We start from the raw sequence: 23012 nt of genomic DNA on the forward strand, positions 1-23012 counted from the left end.
TTTACGGTCATGACCGACGCGGATCCGGTTTGAAAGTTGCTTGCAGAACCCCTTAATTTGTCAGGGTTTGGGAAGGGGATGGGACAATAGGGAACTAGAAAGCAACATAAAATTGACTGTTTCAGCTAACAAGATTCATCCAGTGACTTTTGTTGGAAAGTTTTTAAATGTGTGGATGTTGGGCAAGAACAGGATTGACTTGGTGGCAATGTCCCTCGGTGTGTAATAACCTGCAGACACTCCTGATTTAACAAGCAGCCACTCGGTTCAGGAGCTGTCAGACATCTGTGGAATTGGTTCCAGTACAAGTCATTGGGGGAAAAATAAAGGAGGCGTATGGAACTGGGCCCAGCACAAACATCACAACTGGAATTTCCATCAAGTTCTCCCAATTTCCGAACATAACTTCAGCAAGAGATCGGTGGAAATGCTGGAAAAACAGCTTTAATGATCATTCACACCATTTTTAACAATGTGTTTACTTCAATCATGGCAAGAAAGCAAGACAACTTTTCTGAAATTCTAATCCATTGTCTTCAGGTGCAAACTGCAAGGGGTGTATAATTTCGAAGGCTCTATGCAAAAGCAACTAGAATATTTTGACCTCAATAACCAAGTGTTGTTTTTAGTAAAGACACTTATTTATCATTGTATGTTAATTGAGCTAAAACATTTGGGTTTTAACAGTTGCTATGTGGCAATTTTCTTCTGCACTATTTAGTGTCACAATGGGAACAGATACCCAACTAATATGGATCGTCTCTGCATGGACTGTAAGCAAAACAATGTACAACTTACCACAAAAGAATCCAATTGTTGAAATTTATTTGGTTCCTAACATAAGTTACTCGTATTTATTTCTTTAAAACCAAATTGACTAACAGCAGGTAACAAGTTAATCCAGTTGTGAAGTTTAAACACATGTCCAATAAAAGATACAACAAGAGCAAGAGTTAGAAAGCAAGTTAAAACATTAACCCCAGCACCAAGACAACAAAATCAAAGAAAATGTTTGGTGCCCATTATTTCAGTACAAATTATGTATATAGGACAAAAGGAACATACATAATACCAGAGCGATGTTTCTAGAATGCTTTGCAAAACAAAAAAGCAATTTTTTTTGCATTCTTTAAATAAAGAGCTCTCATTAATGCCAAGTGCCAAACTCAACTCTACCTTCAAGAATATGGTTCGTGTCTTTCCACAGTATTTGCCGCAGGATTCTTCGCTGGTAGTTGAGTAAAGCACCTCATAGGCTGGGATTCGTGCATATGCAACTCGTTTTTCATCACATATCATCCATATGATCACATCAGGCATGCTATTTTGTGGCTGTTAGCACAAAACAAAGCTTTACCATACTAAACAGGATCTCGCCGACTAACTGAACCATACATACAAAAACACTCACCTTGCAAATTCAGGCTTTGCCTGATGAGTTAGAGGATGAACATACTTCAAAGTCTATAACAACCTGTACTGTACCAAGGACCAAATTCAAACCCTGGCCTGTGCTCAGTAAGCAGTCAGTTGGGAGAGTGATTGGAGAGTCTACTATTGCCCAGTGTTACTTGGATTAAGGGCAAAAAGAAATAAAATCAGCCAAGTCAAAGTATTCACGTATGGATGTTAAAGGCAGAAGAATGAAGCATGGTTGTGATACATTCTGGCAGTCAAGTAATGGGATTGTACTCTTCATCATGAAGAATGACTATTTGCGAGGGTAGTCAACCTCTGAAACTATTCAGGAGGTGGGGGTCATTCACCCATTTTAATCACACATGCTATGACTTTTCTTTACGCTGTTTGGTTTCAATCTTGCATACAGGATAATTTTTTTCAAAAACCACTTCCAATATATTCATGGCATGTAATCTCTAGTGTACAGTTACACTACATATCTGGAGTATAATTACACAATAGCAGTGAAGCAGTTTCAAGCCAGAGTCAGGATTTAACTTGGAGTAAAATGGAGCAACACTGCATGAAGAAGGTAATCTAGTGCTCCACTGCTTGACAGCAACATGACTGTTACAATATAAATGCATCCTACAATAATCGTATCAATTATAGGTGCAAAAATCCACAGCAGAGAAAAAAACTGAAACGTGCAGGCAAGATAAGTGCGTGCCCCTAATGTAATTTTATTTCAGTTGAGTTGTTTCAATGAAAAAGACTAGTGTTCAAAACCTAAAGGTAATGGATTTTGAATCTCATCTGTTAACAATCTCCTGTTTTCAGGTGCCTTTCACAGTACATCAACTTTTTTAAAAGGGAATTAAAAAAAAAACCTTTCAAATCCTATAAAGTATTAGTTTCAACTCTTTCAAACCCTCCATTATCTCAGACTTATCACAATTCTTGTCCAGCGGTCAGTGCTAGATACACAGCAATTTTCTCCAACTTTTGGTCCCCTATGAATCCCCCAAGGTAAATTGCTTGACCATTGGTTGCCATGCCTTCAGCTTATTTATTAATGTCCAATGTCTCCAAAATCTGTGGAATTCCCTCCCTAAAATTCTCACCTTTTGAGACACTCCTTAAAACTGCTGATCTTAATCTCAACCACCTGTCCTACTGTCTCTCCATATAGCTCAGTGTCAAATTTTATTTTCTAATGCTTGTGAAGCACCTTGGAATGTTTAAATATATGTTAAATGTGTTATATAAATACTACCGTTCTTTTAGTTATCAATAAGTATAGATATTACTCAGAAAGTCAAAGTTTCTGTTAAATGACTGGATTATAAAATGATCATGCTCATGTAGATATGCAGGTGAAAGAACAGGCAAGATTTTCACCACAAACCTCTTCAGCCAATGATTTAAGTCTCTCTAGCCAATCTTCAATATCATCGATTGTGTCTTTTGGATCCTCCGCCTCCATGCGTGTGCGCTTTGCCGATTCAAGAATACTTTCCAGAGTGTTTTTGCGAAGCTTTAGGATTTGCAGGTCAAGCTGAGTTACGTTAGATTTGCCTTCTAACTTTGGCAGAGGTTGGCTGAAATCAGAAGGCAGATTCAAGTAAAGGGCTTACAGCAGAGGGAACACACACCTCAAAACAAGAAACTGGTTCGGTAAGAGTTAATCGGAATTTAAAAAGTAGTGGAGAAGGAATCGAGAATTATGTATTCAGTGAAAAATAAAGGTAACAATCCTATTCCAATAAATGCACCGTCATTATCACTAGCAGCTAAACTAAAGAAACCCATTTGTATATTCATAAACTATATATCCCCCCAATAAACAATATCAACCAAGGTTTTTGAACACAGGAAATAGGTTTTATAAAATCTACACTTTGCTTTTTAGTACAGAATAGAATTTCTCCAAGTCTTTCCTTACTCTCAACAACTCAAAAGGGTCAAGTCTGAGCGATGTCTATGCTGATTAGATATTTTCAACATCAGTTGAAAGAATGCTATCTTATTTATTAATGTCCAATGTCTGAATTGTAACACAATTACCGATGCTGTAAACATTAAAGTGACAGATTGGGCAAAATTAACCTTTTGAATTCAAGGTTTTCACTGTTGTGCAACCAGGCAGAAGATGGGACATTTCATCTCAGGACATTAGAGTGTCTCCTGTTGGATTATAATGCACCAACATTTACAACATCTATTGAGAAACATGTAACCAGCTGTGACTCAACTACCCAGTATTTATTAATTCTCAGAAGGTGGCCAACACCAGCAAGGCTACACATGTGTAGTTACTTTCCCCCATCCTTCACTTCTTATTTCAGAAGGATTGTTTTTTTTCAATGAATTGTTTCATTAAGAGTTAACCAGCGAGCATTTGGACTTGACCATTAGTTAACATTTGCTCATGGAAAAAAAACCAACACTTTCACAGTCATTTTTTGTCAGCCAAAAGCTTAATAGATATATTTAAGTCAGTTTCACACTTTGCCACTAAAGGGTACCTGAACACAATCTTTGGATTGCTAGTTCAGTAGCATAGCTACTGCACCATCCTATCCAATTGTATATCCCTGAAAAGAGAGACAAGTTGCGGAAGTTTTTTTGTCTTGCACTCAAGACAAAATGTAAGAATGCCAAATTTCAAACAATCATAACAATTTATACTACAGGAGGAAAAGGGTGCTGATTAGTTGACAAGTTGAATCTGGTTGGCGGAGGCATTGCCCTGGGGTAAGCAACAGGGAATGATAAGCTCCCAGATAATTAAAAAAAAAAGACACAAGGCTTGAACATATCCCTTTTGTTTGCAGAGAATGAGTGCCTGTGCATGAATGGATGTCACTTTGAGCAAGCGTAAACGAGCCATCTTATGACCGTGACTGATTATCTTAAATTGGTAATCCCATAGCAATGCCTTGGCCGGAGTCAACCTGCCAATTAATCAGCAACCTTTTCTCCTGTTGCACAAATTATTGTAATCATTTGAAATTTGGTATTCTTGCATTTGTCCTGATGAGTGCAACGTGAAAAGCTTTGACAACATCTCTCTCTTCTCAGCAATTTCAAGTTCTGTACTACTAAGCGACTATTTATTTCCAATTGTGCTGGGAGCATAGCAGCAATGTGAGGTAATTAAAAGGTTCTCTCCATTCATAAAAGTCAAATTGCACCAACTTTCCATCAGGAGACTGTCCAGCAACCTAGAGGTACCTTGTCCAGGAGAAAGGTTTGTGATTTCTTTATTTCTTCTTTCACAGGATGTGGGCATCTGGGGCAAGGTAGTCTTTGTTGCCCATTCCTAATTACCCTTGAACTGAATGGCTTGCTAGGCCATTTCAGAGGGCAGTTAAGAGTCAACCACATTGCTGTGGGTCTCAATTCCACCAGCTGCTGCGGTGGGATTTGAACTGGTGTTCCCAGAACATTAGCCTGGATCTGGGTTACTAGTCCAGTGAAATTACCACCACCACCACCACCACCACCACCACCATCTCTCCTTAGGTAAACTTGGAGAGGTCTTTTTTTTTTTTACCTGCAGTCTTCTATGATTTGCTCAATAATTTTCAACCACAATTCAGCCAGGCGCTCCTCACTAACTTTGGCCTGAACAGCAGTCCTCAGCACCGTTAAATTCTTTTCCTGAAAGGAGGGAACAAAATTTTTTTTAAAATTGAATTTTATTTTTAGTTTTCCCATGAGCAAAGCTCCAGTGAAATGCCAGCTGCAAACATCGTTGTTTTATGCTGTGCTTATGTTGGTGAACTGCCTCCTGAAGCAGTGCTTCAATAATGACAAAAATAAAAATATCTGGAAAAACTCATCAGGTCTGGCAGCACCTGCGGAGAGGAACACAGTTAACGTTTCGAGTCCGAATGACCCTTCAACAGAACAAAGTAAAGATAGAAGAGAGGTGAAATATAAGCTGGTTTAAGGGGGGGGGGGGGGGGGGGGGACACCCCTCTATCCAGCTCTTCTTGTCCCACCCCCCCACCTTAAACCAGCTTATATTTCACCTCTCTTCTATCTTTACTTAGTTCTGTTGAAGGGTCATTCGGACTCAAAACGTTAACTGTGTTCCTCTCAGCAGATGCTGCCAGACCTGCTGAGTTTTTCCAGGTATTTTTGTTTTTGTTTTGGATTTCCAGCATCCGCAGTTTTTTGCTTTTATCTTCAATAATGACCCTCTCATTTTTACTGCAGTAACTTTTAAATCATAGGCGGTTAATAATGGATCGATTTACAAACACTGCTGCACATGTGAAAGTGTTTGCACATTGATTTTAAAATCAGAGGCACAGCATTTAACTGTGCATGGTGCTTTCACCAGGTAGGTCAGTACATCAGTCACTACAGATCTCCTTCACTGCCCTAAGCAGAGCTAAGGCTTACCGGAATCATTTAACCTACCAGCAGCATCTTTTGACCACCTCCATCTCTATTAGCAAACTGTTTTCCTATGATGGTCAGCCATCTCACTGATGCATGTGGTCTATAGCAGTAACAGAACAACATTTGAAGTTGCCTGCTGACTTTGTGGGCAATGTCAAATGATATATTGGATATGAATGCAACTATTACACATGCTAATCAGGTCACCAACCACTCAAATTCTTTTCTTTCTTGAGTCAAGCAAAATACAAAAGGAGCCAAGCAAATATTACAGTCATTTTGCTGTGATCTTGAAGGAAATGAATGACATACCCAGTCAAAATTGAAAGGACTGGTGCAGAGTGGCACATCCCACAGGTGGGCAGACTGACAAGTTTAGAAGCAGAACAAATATGCAAGGGGAAAACAAGATGATAGTTACTTCCAATTAACCAGGGGTGGCTGGAGACTTTGTTGAAATTAAAAGATGCAAGACACAACGTCTGCTGCACTTTTGATTTGTTTGACTGAAACAGTAACTTAAATGGTCGTGTTTTTAATTTTTTCATTTATGTGCAAGAGGAGACGATGTTAGCCAGCAGAGAAAGCCACCAGGAACTGCTTGCAATCTATTTCACACAAAGCAAAATAAAATCAAGAAAGAGACGGGTGGAAAGAAAATGAGAAATGCTTACCATTCTGTGGACAATTTTTAAGATGATGTTCACTACATCCAATCTGTGACTGATGTCTTCCCAGTAGGAAGTCAGTGTCACAACAGGCTTTGTGTTGGCCCAAGGTAGATAATAGTAATAGTTACCTGATGGAAATAAAAGATCATAACTTAAGGCTATTCATCTCTATTCTGACAGATATTATGCTTTCTAAACTACATTTCTTGCTTTCTTTATAGAATCTGTAAAACAGGAGATTCAGCCCACTATGCCACTGCAATCTGATCTACCTGCCCTTATTCCTTTTATATTTTTCCTTATTGAATTCTTTATTATTTCTAAGACTCTTAGATCCACAATTTGACCAAACCAGGAAAAGATAATTCATAACTGAGGCTGCAGATTGGACATCCCAGGATTTCTTCCTTGAATTCATCTTCCTCAGTATGTGCCACTTCACATTCCTGTGCAGTGAATTGCACTGGCCATTTAACAGCCACATGACTAACCTGTCCAGGTCCTCCTGCAATATTAATAGTTCATCTCAATTTGCCATGTCACCTAATTTAGCATGAACAATGTCTAGTATCAATATTCTGCATCTACAGCCAAATGATTTGTATAAGTGGTCATCACACAAACTGTCCCAGGGCAAAACCCTAAAGGCCCATCCCATCAACTAACGCATCCTTTACCCCCTACCTTTTTATGTTATGTCCTTTAGCCATCCCTCTTTCCATACATACATTTTTTCCCCTGCAATAGGCATTGAAACCTTGCTAGGTTATGGATCGACAAGTGGTAACTTGTCCAGGTGTCACTGTTTACCTGCAAACCTCGATGGCTAATGGGAGTAAACTATTTCTATACTTGGAGGGGTTTATTCAATGACATTCCAGAGCAGGAATTGTGGTCAATTTTCCCTTTGGCTCATGGGTACAGATATCAATTAGCCACCACGCTCCAGGATCAGCAAGCAGTGCGGATTGAGATCAAATGTAACAGCTGACCTACTGCAGGAATATATCACTTTGTCCAGATATAATTGATGCTGTTAACTCCAAGAAATAGCTGGTGATAACAAGATATGTAAAGATCAAGAATAGTTCTGATCTGCTTTCCACCATACAGAGAGCAACATGGCTGGTGGCAATTTGATAAGCTTGGGTTCTTCAGCCTTTAAAAAAAGGGTTGAGTGGGGACCTTATGAAGATACTTAACTGAAGAGAGAAAGTAAACCAACAACACACTTTGATGCAGCAGGAGCACAGGACAATTAGATCACAGCTTCGGGGCTGTGAGTATTAAATTTAGCAAAGATACCAGGAAGCATTTTTTTATTATATAGATGAAGATCAGCTGGATCAAATTATCAAGTGAGGCCAAAATCAGGATCCTGAACTTGAGAAGCAGTCAGATACTATTACGGATATAGACAAAGGGATGGCTGAGGAGCAGTCATCAAAACATGCAAAGTACTTGTGGGATTATTTTTTTTTAAACATTACTTAGTTTAGATACTGCAGTAAACTAGCCACTATCTCTTCAATTCAGTATGGATAGCTTCTTTAGCACATTAACCAATTTGCTACGGAACTACAGGAAAATTCTAAGCGTATTTTACATTAATGAACTTATTTGGTAGCACTCACTTCTGAGTCAAAAGTCAATCCAAGTCGCACTCCAAAGACTTGAGCACAGTGCAGCCTGACATTCCAGTGCAGCAATGAGAGAGTATGGCATTGTCAAAGGGGCTGTCTTTTGCAGATGTTAAAACCAAGGCCCTGTCTCCTGTTCAGGTGGATGCTAAGGATCCATGGTATTATTTCAAGAGTAGAGGGATTTTGGGGGGTCTTCAATCAATTAGCAAATGTTGATTGAGGGAAATTCAGATGAAGTCATTTATCTCAAAGCTGTCTAGAGGAGTTCGCTATGAATATTTCAACTACTATATTTGCATATAAAATAGTGACTACACTTCAGAAACAATTAAGTTGCTGTGAAGTGCTTCGGTGCTTCCTGAAGATGAGACACATTTGCAAGTTCTTCTCCCCAAATTGTTCAATCGTGACAGACTAAATTAACAGTGCTTTATCCAAGGACTTACTTTTGTTTATTCATCCTTGGGTTTTGGCTGCAGCTAGCAAGGCCAGCATTGATTGCCCATCCCTAGTTGCCATTAAGGCTGTCATGGAGCTCCTTGAATCATTGTAGACCAGGTCAAGATGACACTATTACAATGATGTTAAGTAGGGAGATCCAGGATTTTTGACCTAGAGACTAAGAAGGAAAGGTGTTACATGACCAAATCGGGATGGTGTATGACATGGAAAGGAACCTGGAGCAAATGGTGTCTCTATATATGTCTGCTGCCCTTGTCCTGGTCACTGGTTTGGGAGATGCTGAAGTAGCTTTGTCAACTTGCTGCAACACATCCTGTAGATGGTAGACATTACAGCCATATATGCAGGTGGTGAGGAGTGGATATTTAAGCTCCTATAAATGGAGAGAGATTGCAGAGTTCTGAGATGTAGAGGGATCTGGGTGCCTGAGTGCATGAATCACAAGAGGCTAGTATGCAGGTACAACAAGTAATTAGGAAAGATAATAGAAGGTTATCATTTATTGTGAGGGGAATTGATTAAGGAAGGATGCAAATGTGTTGGAAGCGGTTCAGAGAAGGTTTACCAGACTAATACCTGGAATGGGCAGGTTGCCTCAAGAGAAAAGGTTGGGTAGGCTAGGCTTGTATCCGCTGGAGTTTAGATGAGTAAGAGGCGACTTGATTGAAATATAAGATCCTGAGGAGTCTTGACAGGGTGGATGTGGAGAGGATGTTTCCTCTGGTGGGAGAATCTACAACTAGGGGTCACTGTTTAAAAATAAGGCGTCACCTATTTAAGATGAAGATGAGACAAAATCTTTTCTGAGTGTCGTGAGTCTTTGGAATTCTCTTCCCGAAAAGGGAGTGGAAGCAAAGTCTTTAAATAGTTTTAAGGCAGAGGTGGATAGATTCTTGGTAAGCAAGAGGGTGATAGGTTAATCAGGGGTAAGCGGGATGCAGATTTGAGATTACTATCAAATCATCCATGATCTTATTAAGTGGTGGAGCAGGCTCAAGGGTCGAATGGCCTACTCCTGCTCCTTGTTCATATGTTCGTATGCAAGCTGATAGATGGGATGCAGCTCAAAATGCTCTAAGGTTCAATCTGAAGTTTGGAAGGACAATCTATTAATATCCTGCTCAGCAGTTTTTTTTTTTGCAAACTTCAACTGGCCAATGTACAAAAATTGAATGTAGCCTTTACACTTAATTGACATCATAATGGGTGATTAAAGAGAAGGCAATGCAGTTCTTAGTTATGGTTTTCCAGGAACACACATCTTTGTTTATAAAAATGCACCTGGAGTGGATTCTTTTGAAGATTTAGTGCTGATGTGTCTTGTAATGGAGCTACTGGTCTCAACTGCCATGGATTCACAAAAGTGATACTCACCATCAAACACTGCTCGACTGTACTGAGTAGTAGATGCCAAAGGTCTGCATGTTTTGTCAAATTTGTTGCCATAATTGCCCATGCTGACTTCAAACTGGACGGCGTCTCCAACTTCTCGTTGCATTGTTCCAGCATAAAAGACAGCAGAAAGACTGAACTTACGCCGGCGTTGATATTTCTGGAATAGAAACAGGATGATTTGGATTAACTTCATACAAGACCAAGGCAATGACGAACAATAAATTCCACAAATAATTTAAAACTTCTGAAAAAGGATTATGGAATAAATGTTAAAATGCAATCCCACTTTTTCAAACTCCCATCTATCTCTCATTCAAAAGGGGGTTTTTCTCCAACAGGTTTGCCACTGAACAGGGAAGCAGTGGGATAAGAACAGGAAGCTTTGACAGTTGTCTAGATCTAGCTGCAGCACGACTGCAGGGTGTTTTTGACCTCTATCAAAATTTGCAAGCTGTCATCACGTTACTAAATGTGGCATTACATGGTGGACTTACACATGCACCCTGAAACGCAAAATCTCTTACACAAAGCCAATGAAACTGTCCTGCAAGACAGCCATGACTTTCACCCCCACTGGTTTAAACCAGTAGTTTTGATGCTTATTACATTCCTTACTTACTTTCCTTAATCTTCATGTATGTGGGAACACAATTCTTATGGGGGATAAATTGGGAGGGTTATAAGGGAATAAGGAAAGGTGAGGAAAATGCTTCCAAATATGATACTAAGTGTTACATGACCAAATTGATGACAGTCACAGGTTTAAGACAAATAACCATAATTAACAGAACACTTAAACATGCTGCATGACTGACCTGAACTACTAAGACATCATCACTAGGTATGTCCTCCAATTTCTTCTCTGGATTAGCATCAAGCTTGGTGATTAATTCAATCAATATTCTACCACGATATGCAACTCCTTCACCCTAGAAAAAAAATAAATTTTATTAGCTCTGCAGGTGCTGGTCACCTTCCAAGACATCACCGAGCTGGCGTTTCATGTCAGCAGAGCGCGTGCTTCTTTTTTCATTTATTTTTTCATGGAATGTGGGCTTCCTGCTGTGCCTAAAATTCTTCTTGTAACTTGCAGACCCTCCAAGCAAGTGCAGTTGAAGGATACTCTCTTGAAGAGCTGAGGGCACAGGCCAGTTTTTTCTGCAGTGATTCATCTGGTCCATAAAAAGATTAGGGATACTTGGGTATATTGTAGTGGAACTTGTTTTGACTTCAAAATTCCTGATCTTTAATGTTATACAATTGGTACTGATCCCAATTATAAATGTCTCTTTGCGCAAATATGAAATAAACTCCAAGCCTAAAGGCATAATATCTGAACTGACTACACGTGCCAATTGGAAATGTTTGCTGTGAAAATATATCCCGCATAGCCAATTTATTTTCCATGGCAAAGTTATTGAAATAATGCCAAACAAAATACATGTCAATTTTCATCGTCACATCATCTACCAATTGAGTGTACAACGCATCTTACCGATTTTCTAAAAGGAATGACACCCATTCACATTTTGTAGTGACGTCAGATACAGTACAGATCACATTTCTGACTAACCTTTCCACAGTTCAAGTCTTCATGAGGATCAGCAAAGCCAGTGTATTCCCTGGGACTCCCATAAAAGTTTACATAACAAGGCCCAAAAGCGGGAAGAAATCCTACTTCCTCATCTCCAGTTTCCCCTATCAAAACATAGAAGGTGATCAACAAAATATACAACCCTGGCATTTGCAAAGCGTATTTTCTAAAATTTGGTTAGTAAGTTAGTTTGTAAGCATGTGCTCAGATGCATCAAATGCACTTGCAATTAAGGAGGTTATTCTATCTCAGAGGGCCAAATAAGTGTTGCAAGTTTATCATTTGAAATGCAGGAGTATTGCAATGCATTGATAAACATAGTTCCCTTCAGCAGTGAAGTTCTTTGAAGAATGCTTGCTAGCCAGCAGCTGTTACAAACATACGTTGTTACTTTCATTTACCGCATTAAATTGGAAGCCTCACTGATTTAGATTGGCTAAGCTGTTGTTTCAACTCTATTGTTGGATGGGGTTAGGTGGGACAGTGGAAAAGGAATGTTCAGTTCATTTTTTAAGTAATAGATGGAATAAAACTGCCCCAAAAAGTCTACAATCAACCAATCTCCTTGGGCCAGGCAATAAGCCATTTATACTTCCTGCACAGCCATGCAACTAAGCTAACAAATCTTGTGTACGAATTACATCCACTGTGATGCGATTAATTGTTCATCACTTCCTATCACACCACCAGGTGAGATGGTATTTTTCTCCTCCCAGGCAAAGTGGGAAGAGGAGTGTAAGTAAATGCAAGAAGCTGGGAGATTGATCTCTTTTTTCTAGAGTTCCTCATTGGTCTAACTATCACTTTCAATGAAAAACATGGAGTCACACCAATATCCTTCTGGGAAAATCGATTGCTCACTCTTTCCCCTTTAACAGATGATTTATAGAAGGTCTGAGGCCTCAAGTGGAAAATCTGAAGCAAAAAAATATTGATAGATAAAACTAAAAATCAAAAATGCTGCCATGGAACCATCTGACCAGAACCCAAGATACCCCTTTCAAATTAGCATCAACCAAGTTTAACAGAAAGCATGTAGCTATACTGAACTAGACAAGAACAGTTTTAAAATTAATTAACATGCACTGCTACCACAAGAACTTAAACCACAAAAGCCAAATACTGTGAATGCTAGAAATTTGAAATAAAAAGCTGCTCGAATTACTCAGGTGGTCAGGCAGCATCTGTGGAGGGAAGCAGAGTTAACATTTCAGGTAGAGATGGCTTTCAGAATAGGTTCTGATGGAAGATCATCGTGAGCTGAAATGTTAACTCTGCTTCTCTCTATAGATGCTGCCTGACCGGCTGAGTAATTCCTACAGTTCTTGTTTTTATTTAAGTAAACTGCAAACCAGACTCAAGAATTAGACATAATTTTGCTTAAATTCCTTCAATAAAATTTGAAAGCCCAAATTAAGGGGGAAAAAATGAAAATTGACCCAATATCTGGAAGAATTCATACAAGTTGCATTTCAGAATATTAGGAAAGAGTCTCAATCAAGAGTCAATGAAATTGTAGCTGTCCTTGAGAATATAAAAAAGGACTATAAAACTGCTGTTAGCAGTAGCACTGTTGCCCTACGTTGGGTGCCAAATGCCACCTGGAAATTGTAGTCCAGGGGAGGTAAAAAGTTAACAAGAGGCAAAATCAACCTGGGTCTGTTACTGGTGACAGCTTAAAACCAAGAAAGGAGAGAAAAGCAAGGTTAAGTGGCTAAGTAGAAGAGGAGATGAAACCAGATACAAAAAGACAGGAACCCACAAAATTCAAGATAGGAGAAAAAAATAAGTTATGACTTGGTGGCCGGGGGGGTGGGGGGGGGGGGGGGGGGGCGCGGGGTTCAGGTTTTCGGTAATTTTTTCTAAACACCACAGAGTGGTCATTTAATACTTTCTTTTTTATTCATTCACGGGATGTGGACTTCGCTGGCTGGGCCAGCATTTATTGCCCATCCCTAGTTGCCCTTGAGAAGGTGGTGGTGAGCTGCCTTCTTGAACCCCTGCAGTCCCTGTGGTGTATGTACACCCACAGTACTATTAGGGAGCAAGTTCCAGGATTCTGACCCAGCGACAGTGGAGGGAACGGTGATATATTTCCAAGTCAGGATGGTGAGTGACTTGGAAGGGAACGTCTAGGTGGTGGTGTTCCCATCTACCTGCTGCCCTTGTCCTTCTAAATTCTTTTGGTCATGGGGTTGGAAGGTGCTGTTGAAGGAGCCTTGGTGAATTCCTAGTGCATCTTGTAGATGGTGCACACTGTTGCTACTGTGTGTCAGTGGTGGAGGGAAGCGAATGTTTGTGGATGTGCTGCCAATCAAGTGGGCTGCATTATCCTGGATGGTATCAAGTTTCAAGTGTTGTGGGAGCTGCACTCATCTACGCAAGTGTGGAATATTACATCACACTCCTGACTTGTGCCTTGTAGATGGTGGACAGGCTTTGGGGAGTCAGGAGGTGTTGCAGGATTCCTAGCCTCTAATCTGCTCTTGTAGCCATAGTATTTATATGGCTAGCCCAGTTCACTTTCTGGTCAATGGTAACCCCCAGGATGTTGATAATGAGAGGTTCAGTGATGCCATTGAACATCAAGGGATGATGGTTGGATTCACTCTTGTTGGAGATGGTCATTGCCTGGCACTTGTGTGGCACGAATGTTACTTGCCATTTGTCAGCCCAAGCCTGGATGTTGGCCAGGTCTTGCTGCATTTGGACATGGACTGCTTCAGTATCTGAGGAGTCACGAATGGTGCAATCATCAGCAAATACCCCCACTTCTGACCTTATGATGGAAGGAAGGTCATTAATGAAGCAACTGAAGATGGTTGGGCCAAGGACACTGCCCTGAGGAACCCCTGCAGTGATGTTGTGAAGCGGAGATGACTGACCTCCAACAACCACAACCATCTTCCTTCATGCTAGGTATGACTCCAACCAGCAGAGTGTTTTCCCCTTGATTCCCATTGACTCCAGTTTTGCTAGGGCTCCTTGATGCCATACTTGGTCAAATGCTGCCTTGATGTCAAGGGCAGTCACTATCACCTCGGGAGTTCAGCTCTTTCGTCCATGTTTGAACAAAGGCTGTAATGAGGTCAGGGGCTGCGTGGTCCTGGCAGAACCCAAACTGGGTGTCAATAAGCAGGTTATTGCTAAGCAAGTGTCACTTGATAGCACTGTTGATGACCCCTTCCATTACTTTTCTTATGGAGAGTAGACCGATGGGGCGGTAATTGGCTGGGTTGGATTTGCCCTGCATTGTGTGTACAGGACATACCTGGGCAATTTTCCACATGGCCGGGTAGATTCCAGTTTGTAGCTGTACTGGAACAGCTTGGCTAGGGGCATCGCAAGTTCTGGAGCACAAGTCTTCAGTGTTATTGCCAGAATATTGTCAGAGCCCGTAGCCTTTGCAATATCCAATGCCTTCAGCCATTTCTTGATATCATGTGGAGTGAATCGAATTGGCTGAAGGCTGGCATCGGTGATGCTGGGGATCTCCAGAGGAGGCCGAGATGGATCATCCACTCAGCACTTCTGGCTGAAGATTGCAGCAAATGCTTCAGTCCTATCTTTTGCACTAATGCTGGGTTCCTCCATCATTGACGATGGGGATATTGTGGAGCCTCCTCCTCCAGTGAGTTGTTTAATTGTCCAACACCATTCACAACTGGATGTGGCAGACTGCAGAGCTTAGATCTGATCCTTTGGTTGTGGGGTCACTTAGCCCTGTCCATTTCTTGCTGTTAGGCATGCAAGTAATTCTATGTTATAGCTTCACCAGGTTGACACCTCATTTTTAGGTCTGCCCGGTGCTGCTCCTGGCATGCCCTCCTGCACTCTTCATTGAGCCAGGGTTGATCCCCTGGCTTGATAGTAATGGTAGAGTGGGGGATATGCCAGGCCATGGGGTTACAGATTGTGTTCGAATCCAATTCTGCTGCTGCTGATGGCCCACAGCGCCTCCTGGATGCCCAGTCTCGAGTTTCTAGATCTGTTTGAAATCTATCCCATTTAGCACTGTGGTAGCGCTACACAACACTATGGAGAGTATCCTCAATGCGAAACCGGGACTTCATCTCCACAATGACTTGCAGAAGATGTTTAAATAAACCCAAAAGGCCAAGAGTTATTCACAATGATAGAAAAATAACTCAGGCAAACATACCCAATAGAAATTTCAGTACTGGAGATAGCCAAATGTGCCAGTAAACGCTAGCTCCATATTAGAGCCATTGAAATGTAGTCCCATTTCATTGATTTTTTTCCTATTTTAAACACACAACTTAGAGTCTGTTCATTAAAATTAAAACAATTTAAGACCGTTCAAATTGCTCAACCACTGCAACTGACAGTTGTCATTGGCATAGGGTTGTTTCCTTTGCAGGCGTAAATGGTGCTATAAAAGAAGTGCTGAAGCTGGGGGACTTGTGTTATGGAGAGTTGAAGTTGGTGCACTATTCTCCAGTTCACTTCCAAATATAATGTGCAGTGTACACTTGATTTAAAGCTTCTTAATCCAAACTATCTTTTTTTTTAATGCACTAAATTCCCAACTGGCTAGGATTGCCCTTTCCTCCCCATCAGATAAACACATGGGATGGGGGTAACAGCCCAACAGACAGGATAATAGCAAATGAAAATGAAAAGTAAGCAAAGTGAAATGAGGAAAAAAAAATGATATTCTAATTCATGTCCAAGAAACAACTTGTACTTGGATCGACAACTATAATTCTTTGAAACTACGTTTAACAAGAGATCAGGTCGTAACCAGCAAATTGTGTCTGATCTTGAGCCGTCATGGAAGCATATTTTCCAGTCATGATTTAAGAGTTTGTTTCTATGGAACATCAAGCACAACAATGCAAAAGGTTGATTTGGTGCAGGAGGTGCTTGCAAGCAATTTATCTAGCTTTCAGCCAAAGCAAGGAGGACCAGTGTGCATGTTAGCAGCAGAGTTTGATTCCACATTTCACTTCATCAATAGAGTGGCAGAAAACAATTTTACTTAATTTAATTTTCCTGCCAAATTACTGAAGTACAACAGAAATTAAAAAAGAATCACCAATTGCAGACTGCGGAATGACATACTGTCCTATAAAAGTTCTGGCAGATAATTGAGAAGCAGTGAAATATCTCTGCACTAGAATTATTGCGATGGACTTCAATTGGTCAATGTGTAAATAAACCTTGTGGTATCAAACCAAGCTGTACCAACTCGGAAGGCTGCCGTACAATCCATGGTTTGTGCAACTTTACCCAGTGTCAGATAGGTATCACATTAACACCCTCAACATTATTGGGTTCAGAGCAAAGAAAAACTCAAACTGACCTGATCGTTGCCCAGTAACCTCTGCTGAAAGCAAGTGTTTATAGACAGGATCAGTTGCACTGGACTTGCTCACATATGCAGAATGACTGGAGGGCTTATCTGCCAAAAAGCCATAACCCAGAGAGGGGCACCCATATTCAGGAGTGGAAGGCTGAAGGAAGAAAACCAGGAGGGGTTTTTTGGGGTGGGGGGGTGGTGGGGGGCAGTATGTTGCCATTTTCCATCCCAGTGTGGTACTTATAAAAGTGGGATTCACCAAGCTTAAAATCTTACCACCCAATGCACAGTTCGGCCTACACCGAAAAATTTATCAACCTCGTATTTCAGGCTGCAGAACTTATGAAAGGAAATAAAGATTGCCAAGCCAGCTAAGAAGCTCAAGTCCAATAGCCATCATATGTGAAAACATCCATTGCCAAAAGTCTCTACACTATTGTATCACTTTTAAAAGCCAAATTCACCCATTCAGCAATGCATGCTTTTTACATGGTCTTTGTCCTTCCCCATCCCACACTATGTCCCCCTTTTGGCAACAGATGTTCAAAGATTAGACCAAGAAATAAAACCTTCATTTGCTGGAGAAGCCCCAGAGACCTCATCATCTGGATTGTGGGAAACAAAAATAAGTTAGAATGTTACAAAGTAAAATGAAATTAACCAGTCACTGAATGTTGTTAGTACTGTGTACAACTAGCTTCACAATTCCCTTAAACTTTATCACATGGAGCACCAATGGAAAACACTGCCGTAAACGCAGGGTCAGAATCTCCTTATTCTCCCATTCTGTGCTGCCAAGTATTAAGTATTAAGCGAAACCAGGCACCTCGTGAGGTTTGTGGGGACGGGGGGAGAGAAGAAAGTGAGATGGGTCATTTACAGGCTGCTGCTGCACACCTCCATACCATTGGCTAGGAGGCAGTGGAGGTGGTTTGGAAATTACCTGGCTTACTCTTCTCAGGATGCGAGCTTCTTGGGGGGTCTAGAAAAAGATAATGTTGCTTAGAAAACACTACATGTCCTGCCAATATTCATTCTTGTGATCAGCCAACAAGAAAACCAGAGAAGGTGCTCTGTTTGGGGTAATGGGGAGGGGGGAGGGATTGTGGATGAATTTGCTGGAATAGAAAACATCGAACGTCAGAAACATTTGTTAATTTGGCAACCTGTTCAGTTACTTTACATACTTCCAATTAGATGCTGCTAAACAATGGTACATTAATATGATCAATCTTGCCCTGCAACTTCAAGATGCCAGAATAGCAAAAATAAAATGCAAAATGTTTGCACTGCTTTGACAAGATAATGCATCAATTCTAAGATAAAAATACAACTTCAACTATAAAGACATTATAGCAAGATAATTAAAATGCCAGATACACAATGTTGTACACAGTTTCTTATGAGAGGTGCACTGCAGTACCTGCCGGAGCAATTTGTTGCTAATCTTTGGGCAAAAGGAAATATTCTCATCTTTCTATTTAAATAGTGGGCCACAAACAACAGCCTATAAAATGGGAGTATTAAATATTGCATCAGCAGGCCTTTGCAATGTTTGACAGCAAGGTGTTAACAAAAGGCTACCAGCCCTTACAAAGGTACATTTCTTAAAGCACAACCTTTAAAAATGTTGCTTGATGAAAGCTATGTTGATATAATAAATCTGTATTAAACTGTCTTAATGTGAAATGCTGTATTCTTCACTTTCTTGTAAAGCCATTAAGTGAGTGGAATTTTGTCATGAGGTGGAGGATTCTTGTAAATATGGCGGATTATTGGGCCTGAAGGGAAGAAGTCTGTAGTCCTGCATCATATTTATGTCAATTTCAGATTTCAAATACAGTTCAAGGCACTTATGAATTAGCTCCTGGCAGTATTATAGTGTTAAAAATTAGTTTAGATTTGTTTGGGAGTGCGTGGCCACAGTTGGAAAAATAAGCGAGGAGAAGGGAAAGAAAAACGAGGAACTGAAATCATCACAGCTTACTTTTTATTCTTCCAGTTTATTATTCCCCACATCAGTACCAACTGTCCACTGTAATGTGACCTGCTGATAAAAGCCAGGGCCCAGCTTTGGGGGAAAGGAGGTAGAACAATTGGAAGACATTGACTGAAAATTCATTCAGGCTCAAAGAACAAAGAGCAGGCAGCAACAGTTATATTTCAATAACCTACTGCAAGGATCATTTTGCTGCAGTAGTACATTGCACATATAGACCAACGTGTTTCCTAAAAAAAAACTGATTTTGCTTATCAAGTGCAATCTTGTCACAATAATCAATTTTAACTCATTTAGAATTAGTGGAACATATAAAATATTTCAGCTTAATTTCAGGATGTCCATGGCACACAAGCAATAACTTGAATTAGTTTACATACTCCACAATGGCTTATTGTGTCATTTTAAAATAATAATTAAGAGACTGCAGGTTGATATCTAAAATCAAACAATGCATATAGTATGTAATAGTGATCCATATGGTGGCCACACATAGCTGAAAATGCATATTAAGAAATGAAAAAAATCCAGAGAAAGTCAAATGAATGATTCTGGAAGCCAGCAAAAGTACAGTTTATATAAGTTCCAACATGTTACCAAGTGTGGGTCATTCATCAGAAATGGTTAACACTGCATCTCAATCCGGAACACACTTTCACTCGAGATTGGAAAAATGATCTTCTCCCTGGAACTAGCAGTGGAGTGTTTATTGTAAATAATCCAGTACATCAGTAACAAGGCATTGAAAGTAACACCAACCTTCAACTTCACCTCCAGATGAAGCTATTTTGGAGAGGTACAAAAATGCTGTTCCAATCGCGTCATTCCGAGTCAGCCGATCCCTGGAAGATATTGGCCAGGTTTTGATATTATTTGCAGGAAGTAAATCACAATGGAACGTAGCCCAAAGCAGCTATCATCGAGCATTCACATACTGGTACCATCAGGTGGTGGATCACTGGATAACCAGCAGGTAAAAGAAGAACTCCAGCCAAATTGTCACTCTAAATCACTGTACAAGCTGAAATCAGGTTGTCCACCCCTACTGGCGATTGGAACCTTGGCAGATGGCTCAGCTCCTTGCCACTTTAACCAACTGATTGATCAGAAGGACTCCACAGAAATGCCAAAAAATAAAAGCCCAAATCCATTTCCATACCATGTTAATTGTAATGGAGTCTGTGGTCGGAAATCTATTAACCCTCATAATATCACTTCCAAATTGTTGGCAACAGAAATCAAACAAATGGTACATGCCACGGAAGTGGAAATGTCTACGGCAATTTTCACATTAATGCAAAAACTAAAATGTTTATACAGTGTGGTGGTGGTGTGGAAGGAAAAGCAGGAACACTATATTTATCGTCCCATATAAAAATGGTGAAACAAAGCTGTCTAACAATGATAAATGACGATAACGATTAGCTGCACAAACTTAATGGGAGAACCTGATGCGAGAATTTCTCAAGGTGGTCAGATCATGAGAACACTGAATAACCCATGCAATTATGAGGGTCAACTACTTGCTCCGAGCATTCCAGGCACTGCACAGGTAATATGTTCCAGTAGAGAACCACACAAAACAAGCGCAAGCAAAGTCTAAACCTGGGTTTTTTTTTCTATACACAAACCTCCCCTCAAATTATCTTGCCTTCCCAAAATTTCACTCCTCCTTTTACTGTTGTCTTAGTCATATTTTTGCTCTGATGCCTTGTGTGTTTAAAACTACTCCAAAATAGATCTTATAAAATAAACACAATGCCAAAATTTCATTTGTCACCTTAAGAGCTGGCTAATTTGTTGGCAAAAACCATTCAGGGGTACAAGAGATATTATGATGAAGTACTAGCTAGATAGACTCTCTTTTTCCAGGTACTGTACTCCACCTTTATGATTGTTGCATCAAACTTGCAAAAGCAATTCTGGAGGACTCCCTACTGCTGTCTGGTGAATCAGATGAAAAAGGAGGAATTTTCTAAGCAAGGCCATACTTTATTTAGCAGGTAAAGCCACCAGTGAACATTTAAAATGTCTATCACCATTGAATTTATGCCTTGATTGTGACCAGTGTTCTCATTATTTCACCAAAACATCAAGTTTATTATTGTTACAAATCACACTTGCCCCCAACCCCCTTCAAACAAAAACAAAGAATTCGCAGATACAGTTTTATTTTCTTTTTCACTATAGGAAAACACATCTGTGCTGCAGACAATTTAGTACATGTACTCTGCATCAAAAATTGTACCACTTCAGGGTCAATTCCAATGCAAGTTACAAAAGCAAAATAATACACATACAAGTAATGCTGGATTCCTCAACTGGTAGTACAACCTAGTTCAAATTGTTACTTGAATCAGACTCCAAAATAATCCTCCCAAAATTTGCTGCCAGCTATGGAGAGAGCTTCAATGGGCAAATCAATCCTTTGTTAACAAATGGGTGCTTTTAAAAAAAAAAGCACAGGACAGAATAGAACAGATTTCCTTTAAAAAAACAACTGTTTTCTGCCCCACTGTTTCTTGGTTTCTCTTTACCATTCACCATCAGCTGAGGGGTGACCCAATCCCAAGCATTTCTACAACGTCTACACTGACACATCCATTGGTAGTTAAATCCAAGTTAGTCACAGTTGATGAAGTTAAAAAATACAAGAAATGAAAGCTTTTGCTTCATACTCACCAATCAAACACGGTCAAGCTTATTCTTTCACACATAGATGGAAACTGCAGAAGGGAGAGAAAAATTAGCCCTTATTTTAGAGCGATGGTTTATTTAATATTGCAATGTAAAAACTTAGAAGAGCGACAAGATTGAATTTAGTCAGTTTTCAGCGTTGCCAGATTTCGTTATTTACCAGGTAACTAGTTAAGCAAATATTTCTTGTGAAACCACATTGTATTCTGTCATATGCCCAACTGATTATGATCCCAGTTACTTACTGAAGAATCAAGCCACATGACTAACATCATACCGGGCATTTAAAGCCTTAGGCAATCTACTGTACTGGACAATTTCTCACTCATCCCTAGTGGTTCGATATTAAACGTACATTTTCCCAAAAAGCTGTAAAGTTTCCTTTTGCTTCCTCCTCACCTCAAAACATTTTAGAAGTTTAACTTATGTTTTAGCAATCCACAACAGAATCCATATCTCATGTCTTATGTAAGCATGCACTTTTGGTCTGACGAAACTACCACCTGATGACATAAAAGCATGTTTAAAAATGATGTTCAACATTGAAAGGGTCTAAGTAAACAGTTATAATTGAAATCATGTCCATGAACAGGTCTAGCTAATTTAGTTAACTGCAGTTACAGGTGTCATTATTGGTAGGCACTCTGCAGCAAGTTTCAGTTTCTCAAAAACTTAACTGACTTAATGTTTGTGTCCCTCTTTCCCAAACCAATTAAGTTACTTGATTTAACCTTTTAATGTTCTTCCGTTTCATTGAGAATTTCTTCCTTCCGTTTTGGCTTTACCTCTCTTTTTTCCTTCCTCCTTTTCTCATCAGGACCTCCATCCCCATTTCTGCCACTAGCCTCTGCCCTAGCAGCAGCTCTTTCAACACTGTCCATGGCCCAACCGCACTCTTCTGGCACAATAGTTCACCACTGGCTCTATTCAGCTATCAAATATACAGCCTACAATTTTTTTGGCACTCATGGACTGACTTTCTTTCAGCATGACCATCACCCACCTGATCTAGTTCCCATTTGCTCAATTATCTTGAGCCTCCAACTCTATTTCCTTCTGTCCATCCTGTCCCACTGGCTTCTTGTTACCAAATGCCTCCCTCGATTACAATGCCTTTCTTCCAGCTTTGACCCAAACCTGTCACTTGTTTCCATCATTAAAACTCTTCCTGAGACTCTGCGATGTTTAAAGTTAATTACTCTTATTTTAGAATCTTTTAGTAACTTCAGAGGTTCATGATAATTGATTCCCTACGAACCATATTTTTAAAGTCAGTTTTATTCTGCTGAAGTAGTAAGATCAACGTAATGTTTCAGAATTTCAGACCGTGTTTGCACAGGGGAACATGCTTTAATGTATATTAAAAGCTATTATTTAAACTGCACTTTCAAGAGGTTCAAGTTCTCAATAA

At 40.0% G+C, this 23012-nt stretch overlaps 1 protein-coding gene across 1 annotated transcript in view; it reads right to left on the reverse strand.

Moving 5' to 3' along the window:
• The window catches only part of myofl (myoferlin like), a 223362-nt gene that overhangs the window by 138370 nt on the left and 61980 nt on the right, over positions 1-23012 (reverse strand). The window contains exons 15-24 of the mRNA XM_078564961.1: positions 21587-21630; positions 19664-19746; positions 17475-17510; positions 11562-11686; positions 10804-10917; positions 9968-10145; positions 6492-6616; positions 4961-5067; positions 2810-3002; positions 1177-1332 (exon numbers count right to left, since the gene is read on the reverse strand). Coding sequence (XP_078421087.1) covers positions 1177-1332; positions 2810-3002; positions 4961-5067; positions 6492-6616; positions 9968-10145; positions 10804-10917; positions 11562-11686; positions 17475-17510; positions 19664-19746; positions 21587-21630 — 1161 coding nt within the window. The remainder of the gene's footprint in view (positions 1-1176; positions 1333-2809; positions 3003-4960; positions 5068-6491; positions 6617-9967; positions 10146-10803; positions 10918-11561; positions 11687-17474; positions 17511-19663; positions 19747-21586; positions 21631-23012) is intronic.

Source organism: Cetorhinus maximus, chromosome 20 (genome assembly GCF_964194155.1).
Source record: "Cetorhinus maximus chromosome 20, sCetMax3.hap1.1, whole genome shotgun sequence".
Classification (NCBI taxonomy): Eukaryota; Metazoa; Chordata; class Chondrichthyes; order Lamniformes; family Cetorhinidae; genus Cetorhinus; species Cetorhinus maximus.